The sequence below is a fragment of the Falco punctatus genome, assembly GCF_963210335.1.
Source record: "Falco punctatus genome assembly, chromosome: 1".
In the NCBI taxonomy this organism is placed as follows: domain Eukaryota; kingdom Metazoa; phylum Chordata; class Aves; order Falconiformes; family Falconidae; genus Falco; species Falco punctatus.
Window position 1 is genome coordinate 127,142,975 of NC_137580.1, and position 23,353 is coordinate 127,166,327.

Below are 23,353 nucleotides of genomic sequence, written 5' to 3' on the forward strand. Positions count from 1 at the left end.
CTGGCCTGGTGATGGCTGAGCACCTGCCTTCTGAGGGAAGCAGTGAAGGAATTCCTTGTTTAGCTTTGCTTGTGCGCACGACTTTACCTATTAAACTGTTTTTATCTCGACGCAGGAGTTTTCCCCCCGGAAGGGCGAGAGCGAGTGGCAGCATGGGCCGGGTGCCGGCCGGGTCCTACCGCGCCGCGCAGCCAGGGCGGGGGCGGGGAGGGGGTTTCGGGGGACGCGCTGCGGGTCGAGGGGGAGAGGCCCCCGTCTGGCGCGCACATCGCGGCGGCGCAGGACCGGCGGGCGAGCGCGGCCATAGCCGGCCGGGCCACGGGCACGGAGCGGCAGTGGGCGAGGGGGCACGAGTAGCGGGATGAGCCGAGCTGGCGGAGCCGGCGAGGTGAGGAGGTGCCTGGGAACGGCCACGCTCGCAGCCCTCCCCTGCAACCGCCGCTCCGCTGGGCGCGGGCCGGCCGCCAGCTCTGCGAGCCGGGCTCCGGGGCCGGCCCCGGCGCCTTCCCCCGCCGCTGTCCGGTTCGGCCCGCTGCCGCCAGGCCCCGCCCGGGCCAAGGGGCGGCGGGTCCCCAGGCGGCAGGGCGGGGGCGGCCGGGACGCGCCGGGGATCGGCTGGGGCGGGGGGGGGCGCCCGGTGCCCGCGGCGGGGGCCGGGCCGGGGGGGCCGAGCGCGGCGCAGAGCCGCATCCTGCGGAGGGGCGGGAGCAGCCCAGGCCCCGCGTCTTGCAGAGGAGGAGCAGCAAATCCCCGGAGCACGTTAAAAAGCGAGGCTGAGCGGCAGCCGGGGAAGGAAGAAAACACCTCCATAGAAGGCAGCGGAGGAGCGGCCACAGCAGCGTCCACAACGCCGCGCAGGGGCCGCGGCTGCCGGAGCCAAACTTTCCGGCGGCGGCTCGGCCGGGCCCGGCGGTGGATGCGGCTTTCTCGGCCGGGTCGCTGAGCCTGCAGCCCCGCCGCAAGATGCCCGCCGCGCTGCCCAGCCTGCTGGCCTGGCTGGCGGTGCTGCTGCTCGGCAGGGCCCGCCCGGCCGACGCCTGCAGCTGCTCGCCCATCCACCCGCAACAGGCCTTCTGCAACGCGGACGTAGGTGAGCGCCGCCCGCCGCCCCCGCGCTTTGTCCCCGGCAGCGGCCCCGCCGCCCCGGCCCGGCCCGCGCCAACTTCCCGGCGGGGGGGAAGGGGCGGAAAGTTGGCGCGGAGCGGCCGGCCCGGGCGGGTGGGGAGCGGGCAGAGCCGCCCCGGCCCCCAGCACCTGCCCGCGGTCCCGCGCCCTGCGGGCTGCCCGGCCCGGGGGTGTGGCGGCGGAGGCGCGGCCGCTCCGTCCGCCCGGGCTGTGGCCGGCCCTCCCGGCGCCTCTCGCCGGCTCGGGGGGACCCTCGGGGCCGCGCCCGGCGTCGCTCCCGGGGCGATGCGAGGAGCCGCCGGAGCCGCGGCTCTACCCCCGCCGCCGGGCCGGGGTCCGGCTCCCCGCCGCGCAGCCCCGGTGCCGCGGGTGCGCCCGGCCTCTTCCAACTTTGCTTAAACCGCGGTGGGACGTGGCGGCCCCGGGGGCGGCCAGGGCCCTGCGAGCGCGGCTGCCTCTCGCACGACACTGGCCCCGAGCGCCGGGCCAGCCCCCAGCCCCACCGGGCCAGCTGCGGCAGGCTCGGTCACCTCCTGTCTGTTCCTTATTTCCAGGCATTTCCTCTCCCCTGTCCCACTTTGTTCGGCTTGGATGCTGCTGAAAGGGAGGGGTTGGCAGCGCCGGGATCTGGATTCCTCTTTCTATGAATAATGCCCTTATTAAATTTTAACATATTATACAAACAGACCAGGCCCATTTCCTGACGCTCTCCTTTGTGGGGCCTTTCCCAGGCTCAGCTGGAGAGGTAACATTCCCAAACACTTAAGCAGCCCCAATCTCTGGACGGCCCTGCCCTGTCCCCAGCTCCTGAGACAGGATGCTTCTGATGGATTCCCAGGCTCCCCTCATCCCTTCCAGACCTCGCTCCCAGCGTTTCTTCTCAGTGAGGGCAACTCCCGCAGCATCTGGCAGCTGCCCCATGGCCCCGGCTCTGCCTGGCCTTGCTGCTCAGCGCAGCACACCATGAGGGGTGTTGGGGACAGGGAGGTCTTTAGACAAAATGGAGCACTGAATTTTGGAGCTTTGCTCAAGCCGGTGCCCCTGGACCGCAGGATCCCCCGTGCCTACTCTGGGAGTGGGACTGTGGCTTCCCATCACGCTCTTGTCAGGATCAGCTTTCCTGGGCACTTGTGACTCAGTCCCGGGGTGCTGGCTCAGCTGTGACTCAGCTGCTGAGTCACTGTCTGTCTTGGTGGCTGCAGCTGTCTGAGCTGTCCCCTGAGAGGGCACAGCATGGCCAGGCGGTGGTCCCTGCGGGTAGGGCTGTCCTCGGCAGGTGCTGGTCCTGTGGGTGCCTGGAGCCTGTCCTGCCAAGGCAGCTTCCCACTGTGCTGTGCTTCCCACAGTGTTGGCACCTTCTGGCTCCCAGCCCGAGTCCCTTGTGTGGCTCATGTGGATCAGTCTTGCCTTGTGGGAGCACAGCTGGGGACAGTGCTGGGCTCTGGGGAGCAGGGCTCATCCTGGGATGAGCTGCCCAGCCTTCTCTTCCCATGCAGCATGGGTCTGTCTCATGCAGCCTGTGATCCCTGGTTGTCTTGCTTCTCGTCTTCCCCCCAGATGCTCTCTGGAGCTGGAAGGCTCCTTGGTCACCTCCCTCTCTACGGTCATGCAGAGCCCAGGGAGAGCCTGGGACACCAGGTGCTGCCGGGTCCTTCCCCAGCTGCTGCAGATGAAGCAGCCTGTGTCCAGGCTGTGCCCTTGGTGGAGATGTGGTGGTGGCTGATGTGCTGTGGTGCTGGGCACACCCAGGGCAGCTGATGAGCCCCAAAGCTTGTGCTCAGCCCTTTGGAGGGGAAAGCTGGATGAGCGCAATGCAGGGCCCTGGCCCTGTGGGGCTGGGGTCCCCGCTTTGTAGCATGGAGAGTGCCTGCCACATCCATCTGTACATCCCCACAGCCTCTCTGCCCTTCTAGCACCCTTCAGCTGGCTCTCCTTAGGAGCTGGGCTGGAGCACTCAGAGCCCAGGGCTGCATTTCCAGGCAGCGCAGGGGGAGCAGATGCAACTTTGCCTTGGGCATGAGGTGCCCTTGGGGCTGGGGGCCATGGAGGGGCTGGGAGTCGTGTCACCAGAGCCAGTAACTTGGAACAAGTGACCTGGCCTGTCTGTGCTTGTGCTTCCTGGCCCATAAGATGGGCAGAAGTTTACTGCAGGGCCCAAGGGCTCAGGGCTTCTCCATCTGCCATTCCTCACTGGGGTTGTGCCTAGGCAGCAGAGGCTGGCAGCTGTGTTCTGCCTGCCTGGGGGGTTGCTCTGCTGGGGCTGCTCAGCAGCAGGAGATGCTCGTCTGTCAGGTGGGGATATGGCTGGGCTAGGGGCCACAGCAGGAGACCCTGCCTTGTGCTTGGTGTCCTCTGGAGCAGCATGTGGATGTGGGGAATGAGGGAGGTGATGCTCAGCCCTTCTGGGCACGGCCATGGCTTTGGCCTTGTATGGCACTGAGGGCTCCAGGAGGGGTCGATGGGTCAGTGCAGGGGCTTGCTGTACCACATGGGATGGGGGCACCTCTTGGATGCGGCCCCTGGCAGCCTTGTGCCGATCCCATGTGTCCCAGCGCATGGTTCCTTGGGATGGGGAGCAGGGACCATGGAGGCAAGGGAGGAACAGCGGGAGCTGCTGGCGGGGACCAGGCAGAGAAGAGGGTTTGGAGAGAGAGGTGGGAGCAGCCCCCGCTGAGGGCTGCTGGCAGAAGCCCGGCTGGCCCTGGCAAGCCCCGCTGGGGCAGAGGAGCTGCCGTGCTGTGGTGGTCGGAGCCCCTTTGCCATGCTGTGGGCGCGGAGGGCCGTGGGCTGACTGCTGGTGCTGCTGCTGATTGGGCCCCGTCCTGTTCCCGTCAGAGGGCTGGGATGACGCACGTGGCCATGGCAGCACTTAACCCGTGGCTCCCGCACAGGCCGGCGGGTGAGTGGGGCCTGGTGCCTCCCACCTCCCCGTGGGCACCGCGGTGCTCCAGGGGAGCCCCCATGGCCTCCTGCTGCCTCTCCGCTGTGGGGCTGCCGTGCTCAGCTCCACATTCCCCCAGCCTCCACACCCCCAGAAGCACCCTGCCACTGTGCCGGGGCGGGGGCGCCCTGCTCCGCTGCCCCTGCCGGGGTGCGAGCAAGCACCTGGGGGCTGGTTGTTGCCTGCGTGCCAGGGTGCAGGAGTCCCTCCCGGGGGTGTTTTGCTGGATCCCTAGCTCTGCCAGCCTCAAGCAGAGTTGGAGTGACCCCAAGGCTGCCCCTGCTGTGGGGATGGGTGCCCAGGCTGGTGGTGCTGGGTGGGCAGTGGGCAGTGCTGGCACTGGCAGCTGGCCCCTTTGCTCAGCCGGCTGCCAGCAGCCCCAGAGAAGGGAGCTTTGTTCCCTGGCCATTCAGCCCAGCAGCGGCCCCCACGCTCTGCGGGCACCAGCGCTTCCTGGGCAGCTGCAGGCGGGTGCTGGTGGGGCCATACAGTGGGGTTTGGGGTGGGATGGTGGAGGAAGGGGCAACCGTTTGGCATGTCTCTGGCTGGGAGGGGAGTCCCAGAGCAGAGGCTCCTTGTGCTGCCCCTCAGCCCGTGGGGCACACGCAGGCAGGCACAGCGCTTTCCAGCAGCTCCCTCAAGCTGGGTTGGGCAAAGGCAGGACCTACCTTGGCTGCAGCTTCTCTTCTTGGCAGGTCTCATCAAGGCAGGTCACCACTTCCAAACCGCCTTTTCTTCTTCCCCAGAGAGGACCTGGGGCTGCAGCATCTCCCTGCCAGCTGCCCATGGTGGCTCCTGCTGCGATGGTAACTGTCTGCAGCAGGAGCCTCACTTAGCAGTATGAAACACACAGGGTGCAGCCCCTGAGCTGGGGCAGCCGTGTGGCAGGGGCCGGAGATGACAGCATCCCACTGGCTGGCAAGCACAGAGGGACATCCCAGTGGGTTTGTGGCACTGGGTGACTCTCTTTGCCCCCAGCTTTGCTCCTGGAGCTGCACTGCAGCCCCAGTCTGTCCCAGCTGGTTGTGTGCTTGTCGCACAGCCAGAGGGAGTGGTACAGGGTCAGCTGGGCCCCAGCACAGGGCCCTTCCTTGTGGCACTGTTGCCCACTGCAGTGTGGGGACCACTCTACTGTGGGATGCCCAGGACTCCCCGGCCGCTCTGCCCCGGCCAGCCCTGGCTGGTCAGGGTGGGAGGTCACCAGCTCCCCATGGACCCCCACCTCTCTGCAGCTAGGGGCAGACAACCCTCTCCCTGCTTACCCTTGTGCCTGTTCCTGGATCCTGCCTTGGGCAGGAGGATGAGGCAGCAGGGAGCAGTGCTGGAAGGTGGCTGTGGGCCATGCCAGGGCAGCTGCAGCGAGCTCGGGGGTTATCGAAAGCTCTTGGAACAGCCCCCAGCCCTGAGTCCCCCAGGGTGGCAGGCACAAGGGCAGCCCCGCTCAGTGGGCACGGACTAGGGGGCTCCGAAGGCCCCAGCTGTGAGTGCAGCCCTTGTCATGCATCAGCTTCTGTGCGGAGTTAAAAGGCGAACGCTGGCGTTTCTCCCAGTGCAGAGGCAGGAAGAGGCCAGCCGGCAGCCTCGGCGTGGGGGCGAGCTCTCCTGCCCTGCCAGGGTGGTGGGACCGACCCCTATGGCAGAGGGCCGCGAGAGAACTCGCTGCCTTGCCAGGGTCTGCCCTCAGAGGGCTCCAGGGTCCTCATTACAGGGTGGCCATGGCCTGCAGCCCAGGGGGCCAGCACAGGGGCTGTCACTGGTGGGGCTCCCACAGTGCATCTTCTTGCCACAGCTTGTCCTGCCCTGGGAAGGAGCGTTCCCAGCATTGTCCTGGTCAGACTCAGTTGTCCAGTGCTGGTGGTGTGCTGTGCCTGCCGTGTGCCTTGGGAGAGCCTCAGCTCAGCTTCACAGAGGGTGTGGGCTCCTGCTGCTGATGGCTCTCCAGGCTGGTGGCAGGAGTGGTGGCATTTGGGGAGGGCTGAGTGCCGGCCTCTGAGTACCTGGGGCCTTCCTCCATCCCTCAGCCCTGCCTCCTCATCCCAGGGCTCTCAGCTGGGCTCTCCTCTGGGGCTCTCCTCCACAATCCCTGCAGCTTGCCCTCCTCACTGCTCTGGTTCCTGGCTGGCACAGAGCAGCTTGGCTGCGCTGCTGGGGTCTTGGCGGGGAAAGCGCAGCGCAGCCATCCCCTCCACAAAGCCGCACTGTTCAGAACAAATCCGCCTAGAATTGGGCTGCATTTTTGTCAAGTGATTCATCAGCACGTGAATGGAAAAGGCTGGAGCCCCTGAACCAGTAACCGTTCCCTGCGCTTGGAGCCACTGCACCGGAGTCGGGTGCGCGCTCTCCAGCTTGGTTGCACCCAAGTTACACCGCAGATGTGCGCAGAGCAGCGAAGGGCCTGGCATGTGGGGGCACGCAGCAGCTGGGTCGGGGGGCGAGGGGTGGCCTGTGCCAGCGGTGACCCAGGCATGCTGCTGGCAGAGGAGCAGGCGCTGGCAGCGGGCAGGGACTGAGTCTGCACATGGCAAGCTGAGCTCCTGCAGCCTGGGTTGGGGACTGGGATGGGGGGCTGTGCCGAGGGACTTGCCCTGCTGCCTACTGCAGGCCAGGAGGCTGGGGCTTCCTGCATGGCCAAGATGCTGCATGTGCTGCCAGTGTGCCAGGGCAGCCTGGCCCTTCCCTAGGGAAGGGGAGCAGGGCTGGGAAAGCCCTCGGTGCAGCCCTGGTACTGGTATGCGTTGCATCCCTCTGGCCTGCACCGAGTGAGTGCCCACATTGACCAGGGGTGTCTGTTTTTGAAAGTCTCTTCCCTGGCCCCTGGTCCTGCTGGTGGCCACCCTCCCTTTTCCAGAGTAAACTCAGCTGGCCCTTACCAGTGCCCATGTGGGGCTGTGCCCCCCTGACCTTCAGCTTAAATAGCCCATCCACATGCCCCCACGCCCCATTAGTATTTATAGAGCGTGGTCAGATTCCTTCTTGCTGTGCCAAATGAAAGAAGGCAAGCTCATCTGTGCTGGGCTGGTGAGCCCTGCGTGTCCCCAGCTGCTCCCACCCCAGCACCTTTCGGGGGGGACACAAGCTAGATCTCCAGCTTGGCTGTTGCTTGCTCTTCTGCCACCCTGGCCAAAGCATGGACCCCATCCCGTACCCTGCAGCATGCACGGGGCTGGCAGGTCCCCCGAGAGATGGGGATCTGGCCTCCCCGTGGGATGGCAGTACCCCCAGCAGAGTAGAGAGCCCTGTGAGCCCCTGCCCTGCAGCCAGGCCCCCTCCTCAGCTCCAGCTGTGAGGGTGCTGAGCAGGAGCTGCAGCTTTGGGGATGCCACTGCCCCCTGTGCCATCAGCGTCCCCGGTGCTGCCTGGGGCCAGCCGGGAGCTCCCGTTCTCACGCTGATGGAGAGAACCAGGCAGGGCTGGGAGCCACAGCTCTCAGCACCGCAGCCCTGGCCTTGCATGCCTGTGTCGCTGCATTCATCACAGGCAGCTGTAACCTGCGCAGCGCAGCACTGAACCAGCTGCCGTGTCCCGAGCCAGTGAGTAAGGGTGAGCTGGCTGCCTGCTTCCTGCCTGCCCTGCCCGCCCCGAGTGCCCTGCAGGGCACTGCCACGTGCAGAGCACTCACATGCTCGTTCATGTATCCCCAGGCTGTGCTGGCAGCTCACCACAGGGACCCTTCCACCGCAGAGCTGTCCCCAGGCTCCAGGGTGCTGTGACCTCAATGATCCTGGGGCACCCGACCTTGTCTCTTGGCACCAAGCACTGGAACTGCCCCAGGGCTGTGCAGAACCGGGAGGGCTTTTGCCTGTGGCTGGGCTGCTCCAGGGTGCTGGCTGGGGAACTTGCTGCCTCTCCTCACCGGGCTGTGTTTTTTCACTGCCCAGCCCTCGGTGTCCCCAGGTTATTTGTTCTGGCAGCAGGGGCAGGGATCGACACGCTGCAGCCCCCGGCCCCGAGAGGATGCGATGTTTGCACCTGCATGGTGTGAGGCTCCATGTGGCGGTAGCTGAGGTCTGGCGGGGAACCAGCAGCCAGAGCATTGCCCCGTGGCAGCTGGGACCCTTCCCTGGTGGGACAGGGACCCCATGCTTCAGCTGTGGGGTGTGAAGGCAGCCTGGTCCAGGGACACCCACTCCCCTGGCATGGTGGTGCAGAGGGGCTGGCAGGGGTCTCGGGGCGTGCCAGGGACCCCAGCATGAGCTGCCTGTGCAGGCACTTGGTGAGCATCGCTGATGCCCGTGCTGGCCGTGGCAGGCAGCCAGGGGGATGCAGCTCCCACCTTCCTCTGCACCCGAAGGTGACCCTCCAAATAGCTCCCCCATGCCCTTTCCCCCTCCAGCCCTGCCAGGCCACACAGGCATTTGGCTGGGGCCCTCGTCAGAAACTGGTTTAATTAATGACAGTGGGACAAATACCGTGGTGCTCCCAGGACGCTGCTGGCAGGTTTTAGCTGACTCAGTGCCATCTGGGTGACAGGCACGAGCCCAGGCAGGGCCAGCCTGCACCCACAACGCTGACAGGAGCTGGGCAGAGACCAAGCCAGTGCTGGCCAAGTGCAACTGGTCCAGCACAGCTGGCAGTGGTGGGGCTGGGTGACCCTGGGGTGACCTTTCCTTATTGGCCACCGTGAGGGTGCTGCTGCAGTGCTACCCGTTGCTGTCCTGCACATGTCAGAGCCCTGTCCCTTCGGGGACAGCGTGTGACAACCAGCTCTGCGGGCAGCTGGATGTCTGTGGGGAGGACACTGGGGCTGGCTGCGGGTAGCCAGCCCCATGGAGGGTGGGACTCCCTGTGGGCTGGGGAGGCTAAGTGGGACTGTTCAGCCAGGGCAGCACTGTGTGGTGCAGGCAACACCTCCAGTCCTTGGCCACCCCTGCTGACCTTGACACCCCTCCATTGCAGTGATCCGAGCAAAGGCTGTCTCTGCGAAAGAGGTGGATTCGGGGAATGATATATACGGGAATCCAATCAAACGAATCCAGTATGAAATCAAGCAGATCAAGGTAATGGGGCACTTTCAGGGCAGGAGACTGGGAGGGACGGGGCAGCCTCTGTACTGGCCACTCACCCCTGCTCCTTCTCGCCAGATGTTTAAGGGCCCTGACAAGGACATAGAGTTCATCTACACGGCTCCGTCCACTGCTGTGTGTGGCCGGCTGCTGGACACCGGCGGGAAGAAGGAGTATCTCATTGCAGGTGGGTGGCTGTGACAGAGGGCTCTTGGGGGTTTTTGGTGGCACTGATGGCCCTGCTGCCTCATGTGCTTCCCAAGATGCCTGTGACATGTGTGCCCACGTGTGTGTGTTGTATCCTGTCCTGCTTCCACAACCAGCCTTCCATGGACCCCCCCAGCTGTGGCAGAGGTGGCTGTGGGACAAGCCTTTGTTCCCTGGGGTCCACCAGGGACAGTATATGGCAAGAGTGGCTGGTTTGCAGTGGCCTCCAGCCCCCCAGGCTGGGCTGAGACCCGGGCACCCCAAACCAAAGTCGGGTGCCGGGGCGCCTGGAGGGGACCCTCTGATTGGTCTCTCTGGCCTCTCCCCAGGCAAGTCAGAGGGCAATGGCAAGATGCACATCACGCTCTGTGACTTGGTCTCCACCTGGGACTCACTGAGCCCGACCCAGAAGAAGAGCCTAAACCAGCGGTACCAGATGGGCTGCGAGTGCAAGGTGAGCAGCCGGGCTGCCCCAGAGCATGGGCTGCGCCCCACTCCCCACACCAATGGGGTCTGCAGCCCTGAGGCAGGCACGGGCTCTGCGGTGAGATGCTTTTCCCTGTCCTTCAAGGATGATACTGTGCAGGGGGCACAGCATGCAGCTAGGGATATGGGAAGGATGGCTGAGCCTCTGGTGCTCTCTGGCTGGGAACCGACCAGCCCTGGGACCCACACCCAGGGGCTCCCTCAGTCCCCCTGCATCAGTGTTACGTCCCTGTGCCCTGCAGGGAAAGGGTAGCTTGGCATCCCTGGTCCAGAGCTGGGGGGGTGGATGAAGCAGGGCTGTGGAGAATCACCAGTCACAGCTGCCCCATGCTGCTTCCTCCCACCCCAAGGAGCGACCCTCGGGTCTCTGACAGTCTCTGTTATGTGCAGATCTCACGCTGCCTCTCCATCCCCTGCTTCGTCTCTTCCTCGGATGAGTGTCTCTGGACAGACTGGGCAATGGAGAAGAACAATGTGGATGGGCGGCAGGCAAAGCACTACGCTTGCATCAAGAGGAGCGATGGCTCATGCGCCTGGTACCGTGGCATGGCCCCCCCCAAGCAAGAGTTTCTCGACATCGAGGACCCCTAAGCCAAATGAGCGCATTCCAGTAGCCAGTAGAAAAAACCTGCAAGATGTTAGACTGGTCCACGCTGATATCAATTCCTGGAGACAGCATGAAAATCCACTTGGCTGCGGGGCTCCCCATGCTGTGGTGGCCGCCACACGTGTGCAGAGGGCAGAAATGGGGACCTGCTCTGTCACAAGCACCCAGCAGCCCGTGGCCATGCTGGGTGCTCCTGCTCTTGTGGCAGGGCTGAGCAGGGTGTGAGGGGACCCCCCTGCTGGGGCCATGTCCCTGCCTAGCCACACTCAGCCCCAGCACCCTGGCAGCTGTGAAAGAATTGAACCCTCGTGAGTGGCGGGAGCTGCCCCATCTGCGTAGCAGGTCTACCAGTGACCCTGCCACGGGCTAGCCGCCCCAGCAGCTCTTGTCAGGCAGCCCTCCCCACTGCAGCATCCCTGGCCACCCTCCAGCACTGGGGACCCTGCTGTCCCCCTCCCCACCCACCACCCGTCCCTCCTTTTGGGGGTGCAGGAAGGGTACAGCCTTCCAGGCAGGGGCTCTGGGGGGCTTTACCATGTGGCAGAGCCCCCAGCTGTGTGCGAGGGGCTATGGGTCTTTTGCAGGGCTGGATGGCTCCTGTGCAGGTGCCTTGTCCCAAGAAGCTGGAGGGACATGTTAGCATGGCTGGGGTGGCCCCCCTGCATGCACCTGGGCACTGCAGCCCCTCTCTCCACACGCTCCTCTCCCCATGGGGACACAGAGGCAAGTGCTGGGGTTTACCATCTTCCCCAGCATCACAGAGGGGTCCGTTCCCACCACAACCTGCTGCACGGGCAGAGAGCTGCTGCTGGACCCTTCTGCTGGACAGCCTTAGACCCACCAGCCCTTGCAGGCAGGCAGGCAGGAGGGCTTGGCAGGGCACCGAGGCAGGAGGTCCAACTGCACGGGTGCAGGGTGTTTGTCATCACCTCATACAGCTGTTGGCTGAGCTGCACTGCGGCCTTCGGCACCACTGCAGCATTGTGGCCGGTTGAGCTCCCTTCTCTGCGGTGGCGAGGACAGAGCCCGGCGCCCAGCTGGGTGCAGGCAGCACCGTGGCTGCAGGAAAACCCGTTCCCTCCGGTGAACCCTCCCACACACCTCGGGCCCCGCTTTCTCTGAGCCATTCCCACGTTGTTGCAGCGGCGCTGGTGCGTGCTACGGAGCTGCCCAGCTGCGATGCGGGTGGCATTGTCTCGTGTGCCCACTGGCCCTTACCGCAGTTGCGTGAGCGTGCTGGGAACAATCCCTGCAGCCCTGCTCTGGGGGCTTTTTCATGCTGTGCATCCCTGTAAGGTTTAAGATGTCGTACTGGACCAGTCTGGGCAATTTCAACATATTAAAGAGAAAAATTAAAAAGAAAGAAACCCCCCCCCCCCCAACCTCTAATCAATCCCATATACGACTCCCGTTCGCTTACTGTATGGTTATATCAAATGTGCCATTTACTCCTGTCTCTGCTGGTAGTCTATCTTTGAGTTTAATATTTCCACTTGTTTTGCCACCGGCTGTGTGGTCCCTGTGCTGTAATTTCCGTCTCTCCTCGTCAGGCGCTGGAGTCGCACCGGTTTCGTGCGGGGTGTCTGTACCGGCAGCTGCCAGACGGGGCCGGCGGGGGGCGGGGGCGGGGGCCGCTCTCCGGCTCGGCCGGGCCCCTCACCAGCCGACGAGAGGAAGGGTCCCCGCTGGGCGCTGTTAACCCGGGGCTGGCGCGGGGAGCAGCGGCGGCAAGACCGCGTCTGACCTCTGCGGGCAGCCCCGGCGGGGCGGGGCCAGAGCGGGCGGGGCGGTTACCCAGGGACGGAGCCACAGGTGACTGGGCCGAACCCATTGTACATCACAGGCTTTAGAACGCGACCCGTGGCGTTGCTAAGGTCGCGCAGGTGCCACTGCCCGTCACTCCGCTACAGGACTCTGAACTGGGCGGACGCGTGTGGTGGTGTTAGTGAGCGAGAGGCAGTGCTGTCAGTGCGCGCGTTGTCAGTGGCAGCGGTCAGTGCCCTTCAGGGGGAGTGGTGAGTGCCCTCACTGGGAGTGGTCCCTGCCCTCAGCGGGACTTGTCACTGTCCTCATTGGGGGTGGTCACAACCCTCATTGGGAGTGGTTACTGCCCTCAGTAGGACTCGTCACTGCCCTCATTGGGGGTGATAACTGCCCTCATTGGGAGTGATCGCTGCCCTCATTGGGGGTGATCGCTGCCCTCATTGGGGGTGATCGCTGCCCTCATTGGGGGTGATCGCTGCCCTCATTGGGAGTGGTCGCTGCCCTCATTGGGAGTGATCGCTGCCCTCACTGGGAGTGATCGCTGCCCTCATTGGGAGTGGTCGCTGCCCTCACTGGGAGTGATCACTGCCCTCAGTAGGCGTGCCCTGAAGAGCGGTCAGTGCAGGTGCCCTCAGGGGGAGCAGGCAGTGCCCCCAGTGTGATCAGCGGGAGCGGGCAGCACCCTCAGCGAGAGCGGGCAGCCCCCGGTACAGCCTAGCGCCCCGCTATGGGGCCCCTGGCGAGAGAGGGCGGGCACAGCGGGCCGGCGCTGAGCCCGCCCCCCGCTGAGCCCACCCCTGCGGTGGGCAGTCGCGGAAGACCGGCGAGCCGGCAGCGGACACGCCCCCGCCCCCGGAGCCAGGCAGTGACACGTGCGTGCGGCGCGGAGACCCGGATGGTGAGTACCGCCGCTGGCCGGGATGGGAAGGGCCCAGCTGCGCCGCGCTCTCTTGCTCCGCCGGCGGGGCCGGCCGCGGGGCAGGCGCGGCGGGGCGCCGGTACCGGGCGGGGCGCACGTGGCCGTGCGGCGGCGCTCAAGGTCGCGGGCGGCGTCGGGCAGGCCGGCAGTGCGGTGGCGACGGCGGGGCCGATGGGGCCTGCGGGCAGCGCGGCGGCGGGGACCGGCCTGCGGCGGGCCTAGGCCGCGGCCGGTTGCGCCGGGAGCGAGGGGGAACGGGCCGGCGCCCTCCCGCTCATCCGCTTATCCGCCCGCCCAGTCCCCGCAGCCGGGGCCATCCGACCGCGCCATGACGATCCAGGGGAAGCTGAGGGAGGTGCTGAAGCAGAACCGGCGGAGGCCGAGCGAGGATGGGGATCTGGGCCAGCTGCTGGCCGCCTCGGCCAAGAGGGTGCTGCTGGAGAAAGTCGAGTTCGAACCCGCCAGCCGCGACTTCTCCAGCCAGCTGGAGCTGCTGCGCGGGAAGTACGTGGTGCTCAACGGCGGGGCCGCGGCCGCGGACCACCACGGCAGCCCGGAGAAGACGCCACCCAGCAAGCGGGGTAGGTAGAGAGGGTGAGGGGGCCCTCCTCGCGTCTACGTCCCTGCTGCTCACCACCTCTCTCTCTGCTGCTCACCACCTCTCTCCCTGTAGGCAGGGACGATACCCCAGAAGACCAGGGGGACGGGATCCCCATGCCCCAGAAGGTGCTCTTCCCGATGGAGCGGCTCTCCATGAAGTGGGAGCAGAACTACCGCATCGGTGCCGGACTGTGCAACCTAGGGAACACCTGCTTCCTGAACTCTGTTCTTCAGTGCCTGACCTACACACCACCGCTCACCAACTACCTGCTCTCCAAGGAGCACTCCCACAACTGTGAGTGGGGAGGCCTGGCTCGGTGGGCAGCAGGGCCAGGGCAGCTGCATGGGCAGGGCAAGGAGTGCCTGCCTGTCCTGCTTCCAGTGCTGGGCTCGGCAGCTCTGCACATGGCTCTAGCCGGGGGTGTGTGGGTGTCAGGATGCGCATTCTCTACTCCCTCCTGCCTGTTTCTCCATCAAGAGCATACAGCTCGCTTTTCCTGGCCGTAGTGGTGTTCCTGAGTTCCTTGTGTCTGGGGAGGCTTTGTTTCTGCTGCTTGTGGGCAGGACTAAGATGGGTCCAATGTGGTCCGTTGGCTTCCTGGGGACTAAGCTGGGGGTCCCAAACAGCCCCTGGCTGTGGGGACTGCATGAAAGTAGGGCAGCAGGTGCCCTTTCTGGGTGGCTTTGAAAGGGAGTCCAGTGGGCACAGCTCCAAGCTGTGACCACAAGGAGCATCATGGGCCTTGCAGCCTCATCCATAGGGCTCTGGTGGGATCTGCCCCTCAGGGCTGACCTGTGGGGTCCAGTGAGTAGCTGTGACCTGTTTTCTATCCACATGGATGCTGTTCTGTCTGGGTGGGTTGCAGTGGCTGGGACTGTGCCAGCCATGGTCTCTGTGTGCCCAGGGTGCCCCAAAGCTATACTGTAGCACAGAGCTCATAGGGACAGCTAAGCGTGGCTGAGCTGTGTTGGGCCAGAGATCCCCTGTCCCCTGTCCTGCCTCCAGCTCTCCTGGATTTGACCCTAACATCCTGTTTTCTCCTCTTCTGCTCCAGGTCACCAAGAAGGCTTTTGCATGATGTGCATTATGCAGAGCCATGTGATCCAGGCTTTTACCAACAGTGGCAACGTAATAAAGCCAGTGTCCTTCATCCAAAACCTCAAGAGTAAGGATGGCTCCCCTCCCTTCCTGTAGCCATGCAGGAGAGCAGGGACTAATGCGGGAGCAGAACCTTTGAGACTGCCAGGGGCTTATGACTTCCTGGGCTATGTAGGGGCTTCCCCCATATCCAGCATAAGTCTGATGTCTGGTTTGGGTTGAGGGGGCTCAAACCCCGGAGTTCCTGTCTCAGGGGAGGGAGGGAGGGCAGGCTGCTTCTGTTGCAGCACATGCTGAGGCTGATTCCTCCCTTTTTTGCAGATTTTACCCAGAACATCTTCGGCAGGCAGGAGGATGCGCATGAGTTCCTGCGTTACACCATTGATGCCATGCAGAAGGCCTGCCTGAATGGCTGTACCAAGTATGTGAGGCTTCTGGCCCATCACTGCTCTCTGCTGTCCCTTCGCTTGTCCCCTGTACCCATGTGAGGGGTCTTTGGGGTGAATGTGTCCCCCGGGTTAGACTTGTAGAGGGAGGTACTGACTCCAGGGGCCTTGGGTGGTTGGCCCAACTCTGCCCCTCTCTGACACAGCTCTGGACTGTTGTCTGCTTTCTCCTGACTCCTCTATGCCAGTATAGCTGTGGTCCTGTCCCCAAGTTCTGAGGCTGCTATGGGTCTGGATCTTTTCCCTATTGCCAAGGAATCCAGGCCTGCTTGCTAGTTCAGCCCCAGCGCTGTGGCTGTGGGTGAGCAGCTTTCCCCTCGGCTCTCTGTCCCAGGAAATTTTCGTTGCCTCTCTCTGCAGTGCCTAGCTCTGAGCTCTGCCCCAGGGTTTCTGCTTCTTCTAGAGGAGGGTGTGCATCAGAGCCTGGTGCCACCCTTTCAGTTTTGGCACTGGGAGAGCAAACTGGCAGAGCAACTTCTCTCTGCCCCTGGAGTTCTGCAGCCCGTCTGCTAGCTGGAGCACGCAGGGGAGCTGTCCCGAGGACACAGTGGTGGCCCGCGGGGGTGGCTGGTGTGAAGGGGTGGTGTGAGATCCAATGCTGCTGTCTCTAGGTTGGATCGCCAGACCCAGGCCACGACACTGATTCACCAGATCTATGGTGGTTACCTGCGGTCCTGTGGTGAGTGCTGGCTTCCAGGTCCTGGGCCTGTGACTCCCAGGGGTGCTCTTTCTCTCAGAGCCAGGCTTAGCAGTTTTCCCAAAATATTTTTACTGCATGTGCAAATTATCCAGAGCTGCAGCTGGTCAGTCTTGTGGGTCGTGACCCCTGTTGTGGTGGTGGAAAAAGCTGCTGTCTGAGGGTCTCTGGCTCATTGCCACCAGAAAAGGGACCTGTGTTGCCAGCTGTGTAGCAATACTTGCTGTCCTAGCACGTAGTGGAATTGCCAGCCTTCCTCCTTGTCAGGCGGTGAATCCTGGTGCTCACATCCCAGAGCCCAAACTCAGAGAGGAGTAACACTGCAACTGCCTGTGCTATGCTGGGGTGGTGGTGGGTGCAAGTGTTGTGCCAGGGTGTGCTCATTGCTCTTTCTTTTGCAGTGAGGTGCTTGGAGTGCAAGAGCGTGTCGGACACCTATGAACCTTTCCTGGACTTGTCGCTGGAGATCATGGTACTGCAGCAGGGCTGAGGACGGGGAGGAGCTCTGCTCTCATGGGAGATATTCCTGCAATTGCATCGTTACTGCTCTCGAGGCTCCTTAACCTGCCAGCATCAAGGCATGGTGCAGACAAGAGGGGAAGCAGCTTCTGTTGTGCTGCCTTCTCTGGCAGAGCAGTGCCCGTCGCCTGAGTGTGGACCATGACTCCTCTGTTGAGGCTCTATGGTGTTGGGGTGCAGCGCAGCCATCCCTCCTAGCATGCTGGGCAGTGCCTAGCTGGTGGCGGGTTCATGAGTTTGGTGTAGTCTGTGACCCTGTGCTTGTGCTCTGTGTTACCTCTCGGAGCCAGTGTCTCAGCAGGGATCTGGGCTGTCATGTGGACAGGCCACTTGTGCCCTGACCTCTCCTCTGCCCTTGCAGGAAGTCGCAGACATAACGCAGGCGCTAGAGCTGTATGTGCAGCCAGACATGCTGGGTGGGGAGAATGCCTACATGTGTGACAAGTGAGTGTGTAGGGCTGTGGGTGGGAAGGGTCCTGTGGGTCTGCTGGTGGGAAGAAGGTGGAAAGCCTGCTGCAGCAGGGGAGGGCTTCTCTACCTGCTTCTAGCTAAACTGTGAGGTATGTGGCCATGAAAGCCTGTGATGAAGCCTGCCACTCCTCCATGCCAGTCCTCCCATGAGGAACACCTGGGCCAGAAGACATGGCTGTGGGCAGGTGCCCTGGAGCGGTGCCTGGTGTCAGCAGGGTCATTTCTGTGGGGTTTGTGGTTTGGCCAGGGCTGGCAATCATTTGGGTGGTAGAACAGCTTGAATAGCTCGAGCTCTTTCTGTGCAGATGCAAGAAGAAAGTGTTGGCCAGCAAACAATTCACCATCCACCGACCTTCCAATGTTCTCACAATCTCCCTGAAACGCTTTGCGGATTTTCATGGAGTCAAAATCACCAAGGTGAGTGTTCGGCAATCCAGAGCTTGGGCTGTCTCTTGGCCGGAGGCCCTGCTGCCCAGAGCAGGGTGGGAGGTAGTCCTGTGTGCAGTGCAAGCTCTGCCACTGTTCTGCAGCCCTTCCCCAGCTGTGCAGTGCAGTGGGAGTTTGCCTCATCTTGGCATCTTCCTCACAGTGATCTCTGCCTGGGAGAGCAGGTCCCCCTCCCTTGAGAGATGGGACTCACAGGACAGCTGAGCTGCTCTTGCTGTAGCAAGAAAGCTGTCTGCTGTGCAGGCTCCTGAGGCACCTTCTCCTTGCAGGATGTGGAGTACCCTGAGATCTTGAACATCCGTCCTTACCTGACTCAGAGCAATGGGCATCCTGTCTTGTACAAACTCTATGCAGTGCTGGTGCACTCTGGGTACAGCTGCCACTCAGGGCACTACTACTGCTACGTGAAGGTGAGCCCAGGGCGATCTCTTGGCACCCCCTCTGGGCTGTGGGCTGTGTGCGCTCATGGGTCTCTGTAGTGCACAGAAAGGAGGGTTCTCAGTAGGTGTGCACAGTGTGGAGCACTGGACTAGGGGGGTGGTGGGGGATACAGGCTGTGCTCTGCTGCAGGAAGCATGGAGCTCTGCTCTTGCAGAGCCCCCTTGCCTGCCCTGGGCCATCTGTGGATTTTGGGGAGAGAAGCTCTGGCAACAGACACTGTACCTGCTGCTCTTCAGGCCACAGGGGTCCTCGGACACAGCCCCGACCCTGTTCTCTCTTCTTCCACAGGCTAGCAATGGGCAGTGGTATCAAATGAACGATAACCTGGTCCGCAGCAGCAACATCCAAGTGGTCCTCAACCAGCAGGCCTACTTGCTGTTCTACCTGAGGTGAGAGCGCCCTCTGCCGCCCAGCCCCTCTGCCCCCCGCTCTCAGCATTTGGGAGGGGGCCGGTAGCATGTGCGTGGGGGTAGAAAGGAGCTTGGCCCAAGCAGCCGCAATGCCCATGTACATGCTCTGACTCGAAGGAGGATGGCAGGGAGAGGTCCAGTCCCTTGTCATGGTTTTGCTGTATGACCGCGCCTCCTCAGAGCTTCTGGCTCCTGTTTCCTGTGTGCATCACGGATGAGCGTTCCAGTCGCTCAAACCCTTGCAGTTAACGTGCACTTCTCTGCCTTGACCAGAACCCCGAATGCCAGCAAGAACCCAGAGTGGCCCATTGCCAAAGCTGCCTCCGCCCCGCGTGCCAACACTGGTGGCACCTCTGATAAGGTCAAGAAAAGCGTGACCAGTAAGCCCCTGTCTTCACCACTGATGAGACAGGTGAGTCCTGAAAGCTGTCCTTGGCTAGTGCTCCCAGAAGCTGAGAGCTGCTGCCACTCTATTGAGGGCAGGCAGACCACAGCTTTGCAGGGAGGTGGGTACACTGCTCTGGATGGGCAGGCACAAGGCAGGACGGTTTCCAGGAGGAATCCTGCTCAGCCAAGGGTCCCTGTGTGGGCCTGGGGAGGGACTGGGAGGGCAGTATCACTCCATGTCCTTGGCTACTCGAATTCTCTCCTTGCTGAACTTCTCTCTTTCTTTTTGTCTAGAAACCAGATGTGCAGCCAGTGAAGAAGTGGCTAGGGCTGAAGGAGGTTGGAGTCCCTGTGGCTCGTGGCATGGTTAAGATGGGACCAAAGCCATCAAACGGAACTGGTAGTCTGAAGCTGCGTGTTAGGTCCCCATCCCCCAAACTGCCCCATAAAGCCAACTCAGTGTTGCCAGGTGATGGGGCCCATAGGTTCAAGAAGCCATGCTCCTTCCGGCAGCTGCTTCCCACACCCAAAGCAGTTCAGGGTTTCTGCAACACCAGCAATGCAAGCAGTGACAAAGTGGAGCTGTCCCAGCAGAGCTCCTCCAAGAGCAAGCAGCCACCTACCTCATCCAAGCTGCTGCTGGAGCCCAGACAGCAGCCGGGGGGCAGTGGGGACATTGCTGGGACCCAGCAGAGGGGCTCCTGTGCCAGCAGTGCTGCCAGCCCAGTGCATGGCACAGTGGAGGAGCAAGCCATAGAGTCCCAGGAAGGCAAGAGCAGAACTACCAGCTTCTGCACCTTTCAAGAAATGAACTGTGACACATGCCTCCCTGCTGGCCCTGGTGCTGAGCCAGCTGTCCCTGAAGACTCCAAGACAGCAAAACTGAAATCCTGCCCATTGACCATCACTGCTCTGGAGCCAGGCAGCACCACATCACCACCACCTGCCAAGAAGCTGGTGCTCTCTCCCAAAAAGGTGAGTCTGAGCCCCTGCCTGGAGACTTCTGTAGGTGCCTCATGCCTTCTGAACAGGGGCTTGTTTTGGAGGCAAGTACAGAGCTAATGCTGGCTGTCTTGCTAAGCTGGAGGTAGGTGGGGAGAGCCCCTCAGCCCCAGGGCTGTAGCAGTTGCTCTGCCTTCCGTCTGGGTTGGGGCATGGGGCCAGGCCCCCACTGTTGTTCACATCCCTAAGTGATGCAGAATTAATGGCTCCTGCCTTTTTGCTCAGGACAGAGGGGTGGCTGTGCCAGTCCCTGCAGTGGGGCAGCCTCGCCAGCCTCCTTGGGGTACTGTGTCACCTGGGGCGAGTGGGAGCAGGTGATGCAACAGCTGGAGGGCTGTGGGGTTGCTTCCTCCTTGGGCGGTGGCATGGGACTTGCCCTCTGGGCACTGTTGTGCAGCCAGGACTCAGGATGGTGCACTGGGATTTCTGTTCTTTAAATTTCCTACCTTCTTTTTTTTCCTTTGTGCTTCTAACTGAAAACACTTCCGATTGTTCTTCTACCACCTCCCCACTTCCTCCCCCCCATCTGTGTCTGTTCCCCTCCCCTTTCTCTTGGCTCCCCTTTTAATTTTTTCCTCTTGACTCATGGAAACCTCTTTTCTTTAGACCACCAAGTTTTTATTTATGTCAATAACTACAGGGCAACACCCTGCAGAAGATGAGCAGAAGTGACTGCCACGCACAACCTCACCCACAATCTGCTGACCCCACCAACCTCACGAACACCACCCACCCTGAGTCCACTCCCTCGCCTTTTGGCGAGTTGAGGTAAGCAGTGCCAGTCACTCCCAGGCTCCTGCACGGCAACAAGGCCAGTAGCAGCCTTGGGCTACTCCATGAGGCAACTGTCTGGCATCGAAGCTGGCTGGGGGGGGAGTGACTTTGTCAGCTGGCTCTCCTGTTCTGCTGGGCTGGTATGGCTTGCTCTGGATCCTAGAAGCAGGGCAGTTTCTCTGACTGTCGGCACAAGGCCAGAGGGAGCTTTGCAGGCTCTGACCACATACTAGTGTCCCGTGGGATCAGGAGGAACCACCCTGGTCTAGATCTTACTCTGGGTCTCCCTTGTATGTAACCACCATTGGCATGTGCTGCAGCAACACTTGCTCTGTCCTAATCCCCCATGGGAAAGTGTGTGCCCTGTGCATGGCTGGTGCTGGGCAGGTGCAGGGTCACTGTATGCACTTGCAGCTGCTGCTCTGAGAGCAGGGTCTGATTCAGATTTCCTGCATGAGATGGTAGCAGTTGGATGTTGTGCTCATGCATCTAGAGGTGTGGAGGAAGAGAGGGGCTCCCACTCCCGACCTGGTGGCTTTCAGATCATGTCAGCCTCTTATTGTCCTTCAGGCTGTCCTTATGCCCCCTCAAAATGCCAAATCCTGAAAAGCCTGCCTTCAGCTTCAGCCTCTACTCAGCTTCTCAGCTCCCAGCCTCCCTCCTGACTAATGGTTCCACTGCCTGCCCTTCACACCACCTTCCTCCCTGCAGCAGGGGGACGGGGCCTGGCCAGGCCACCACTGGTTCTTCCAGAAAGTGGCGTTTTGGAGCCCGTGGCAGCTCTCGTGCTCTGGCTGTGAAGGGCACGGATGAAGACTCCAGCCCCCCCAGGAAGAAGAGGAAGAAGAGTTTTTCTGGGAAGGTCTTGGTGTCCTTCACATGGAAGGAGGCAAGTGAGGGTCCCAGTGGTGGCCAAGAGGGGCCAAGCTGCCAGGATCTGGAGAAGAGGCCCAAGCAGCAAGTGTCAGGCCGCAGTATTTGCCTGGACATGGAGCCCATCTCCTCCAAGAAGAGGAGTGCAGAGGAGATAGAAGAGCCCTGCTCTGGGATGCTGACCTCCTACAGGTGAGGGGCTAGGGTCATGCGAGAACACACCCGTGCTCTGCCTGAAGTCAGGCTCCCTGGGTGGTGGTCAGGTGCCTCTTGTCTTTCTGCCAGTGGGACAAGTCTTGCCATGGAACCAACTGAAGTGCCAGCTTGCTGGGAGTGATTTCACCCCTCCCCAAGTGCAGCACTGGGGTCTGAGTGTCCCTGTATCCTGTTGGCGTGCAGGGAGCTCGAACTTTTCCCCACTCTGGTCTGGCCAGAGCGAGCTGACCCCTTCTGACTTCCCCAGCTCTAGGAGATCTGAGTTGGAGCCTCGGAGGACAAAGCGGCCACGGATCATGGAGGCTAGAGCTGGAGAGAATGAGCACTGCAAGCACAAGCGGAGAACAGCACAGCAGCGTGGTCTAGCCATGAACCAGCTGGGTGGTGTTGGCACCTGCACTGTAGATGACACACCAGGTATGACTGTGTGCCTCCACCATGCCTGATGCTGGCTGCTTCTCTGCCCATGCAGACCCTCACTGGTGTGCAGACCCTGGAGCTTGCTGGTCCCTGCAGCTGTCTGGTGGTGCCTGTCTCCTGACCCACCTTGGCTGAGGGGGTGCTCCTCTCCAGTCTTGTGGGGATGGGTCCCTTGAGGGGTGAAAATTTATCCTCAGATCCTCCCTGTCCAGATCAGGCGCCAGTGTGCCCAAACACCCTGTGCTGTCCGGACCTTGTTAGTCCTGACAGTGTCTTCTGGGGAGAGATTTGCCTTGGAGATGAAGCAGTGCGGGAGCTCCCTCTGGCTTGTCATCACCCCACCTGTTTTTGCAGTGCCAGCATGCACCAAGGACAGCCAGGCTGCAAATGGGTGCAGGTACTACCCAGCTGCCCTGAGCCCTGAGCCCAGCTATGGAGCTGGCACAGCACCCAGGAGCCAGGAGGAGTTCGGTGTGGTGAAAGAGCTGCTCAGGAACTCCTTGGACAAGGCTTATGGCAAAGAAGGTAATCCCTTCTCACCTGGGTTGGCAGCTCCCCTGCCTTGAGCCCTGGATGTGGGCAGAGCCCTCTGTGCTCTGCCAGGGCCTGAGCTCCCCCCAGCACCGTCGGGGGGGGTGGGGGGTGGGGTCTTGGAGCTAGGCAGATGCACCCAGTTGAGGGGCTGTTGGGGGTGCTGGAGTGAGGGGCTCCAGCCTCTGGTCCAGGGTGGGGGCCGTGTGCAGGCGGGTGCAGCAGAGCACAGCGTGGTGCTCCCTGCTGACTGCACTGCTCCTGCAGTCTTGACCTGGGAGGGTGAGATCTCGGCTGTCAGCCAGGATGCCATCCAGGACACAGTGCTGGCCCAGAGTGAGACTGTCATCGATGAGTGGGACAAGGAGTTTGACAGAGGGAAGGTGAGTCCTGGCTGTGTCTTGGGTGGGAGCAGGTGGGAGGCAGTAGGGGACTCTGTGCTCTCACCTCAAAAGCCTTTCTGCCTCTGCCCAGGTAAAGAAGATTAGGGAAGTAAGGTGGGACCAGAGGAGACAATTAAATCCCTTTCAGCAGTGGGAGAACAAGCACAGCTGCATGTCGGGGGTGGCTTCTGTCAAGATGGCCAACCACATGTCACCTTGGTGAGTGAAGCCAGTGTGGCAGGGAGCGGGGTCAGCTGCTGGTAGGGTGCTAATGCTGTTCATCTCCTCCCAGGTTATGATCTGCATCCACCAACTAGAGCCCAGAGCAGTCTTGGGTCAGGGGCTTGTGGAGAAAACTGTTCTGGGAGCTGCTGGTGGACCTTGCTGCAGGAGGGGAGGATCGGGGGCGCTGGTCCTGCATTATACCCAGCGCCTCAGCCCAGCCCCCCCCTTTCCCCTCCCCCTCGCGCTCGCGCTGGCCGCGGGACGGGTACTGCGGCCGGAACCGCAGACAATAAATTCGTGGTGTTTATGGCTCGGCTCGGCTCGGGGGCGGGGCACCGGGGGGGCTGGCGCCGGCAGCTC

General features: G+C 62.4%; 2 protein-coding genes across 3 annotated transcripts; both read left to right on the forward strand.

Moving 5' to 3' along the window:
- Positions 1–681: 681 nt before the first annotated feature.
- On the forward strand, positions 682–11,878 carry TIMP2 (TIMP metallopeptidase inhibitor 2). Its single transcript, XM_080381578.1, has 5 exons — positions 682–1,090; positions 8,963–9,063; positions 9,148–9,256; positions 9,606–9,730; positions 10,153–11,878. Exons 1-5 carry the CDS (start codon positions 964–966, stop codon positions 10,351–10,353), a joined length of 663 nt encoding a protein of 220 aa, XP_080237704.1. The 5' UTR covers positions 682–963; the 3' UTR covers positions 10,354–11,878.
- Positions 11,879–12,619: 741 nt separating this feature from the next.
- Positions 12,620–23,218, forward strand: USP36 (ubiquitin specific peptidase 36). Of its 2 annotated transcripts, XM_080381268.1 has the most exons (20): positions 12,620–13,031; positions 13,351–13,633; positions 13,726–13,947; positions 14,708–14,818; positions 15,073–15,172; positions 15,809–15,876; positions 16,296–16,366; positions 16,775–16,857; positions 17,190–17,301; positions 17,601–17,741; positions 18,061–18,161; positions 18,456–18,594; positions 18,864–19,544; positions 20,212–20,339; positions 21,057–21,410; positions 21,682–21,851; positions 22,209–22,379; positions 22,653–22,768; positions 22,860–22,987; positions 23,061–23,218. In XM_080381268.1, the coding sequence occupies exons 1-20, from the start codon at positions 12,861–12,863 to the stop codon at positions 23,065–23,067; spliced, it is 3,357 nt and encodes a 1,118-aa protein (XP_080237394.1). In that variant the 5' UTR covers positions 12,620–12,860; the 3' UTR covers positions 23,068–23,218. The 2 variants fall into 2 exon arrangements, with proteins under 2 accessions (XP_080237394.1, XP_080237393.1); XM_080381267.1 differs by lacking the exon at positions 12,620–13,031 and having other exon boundaries at positions 13,039–13,633.
- The last annotated feature ends 135 nt before the right edge of the window (positions 23,219–23,353 follow it).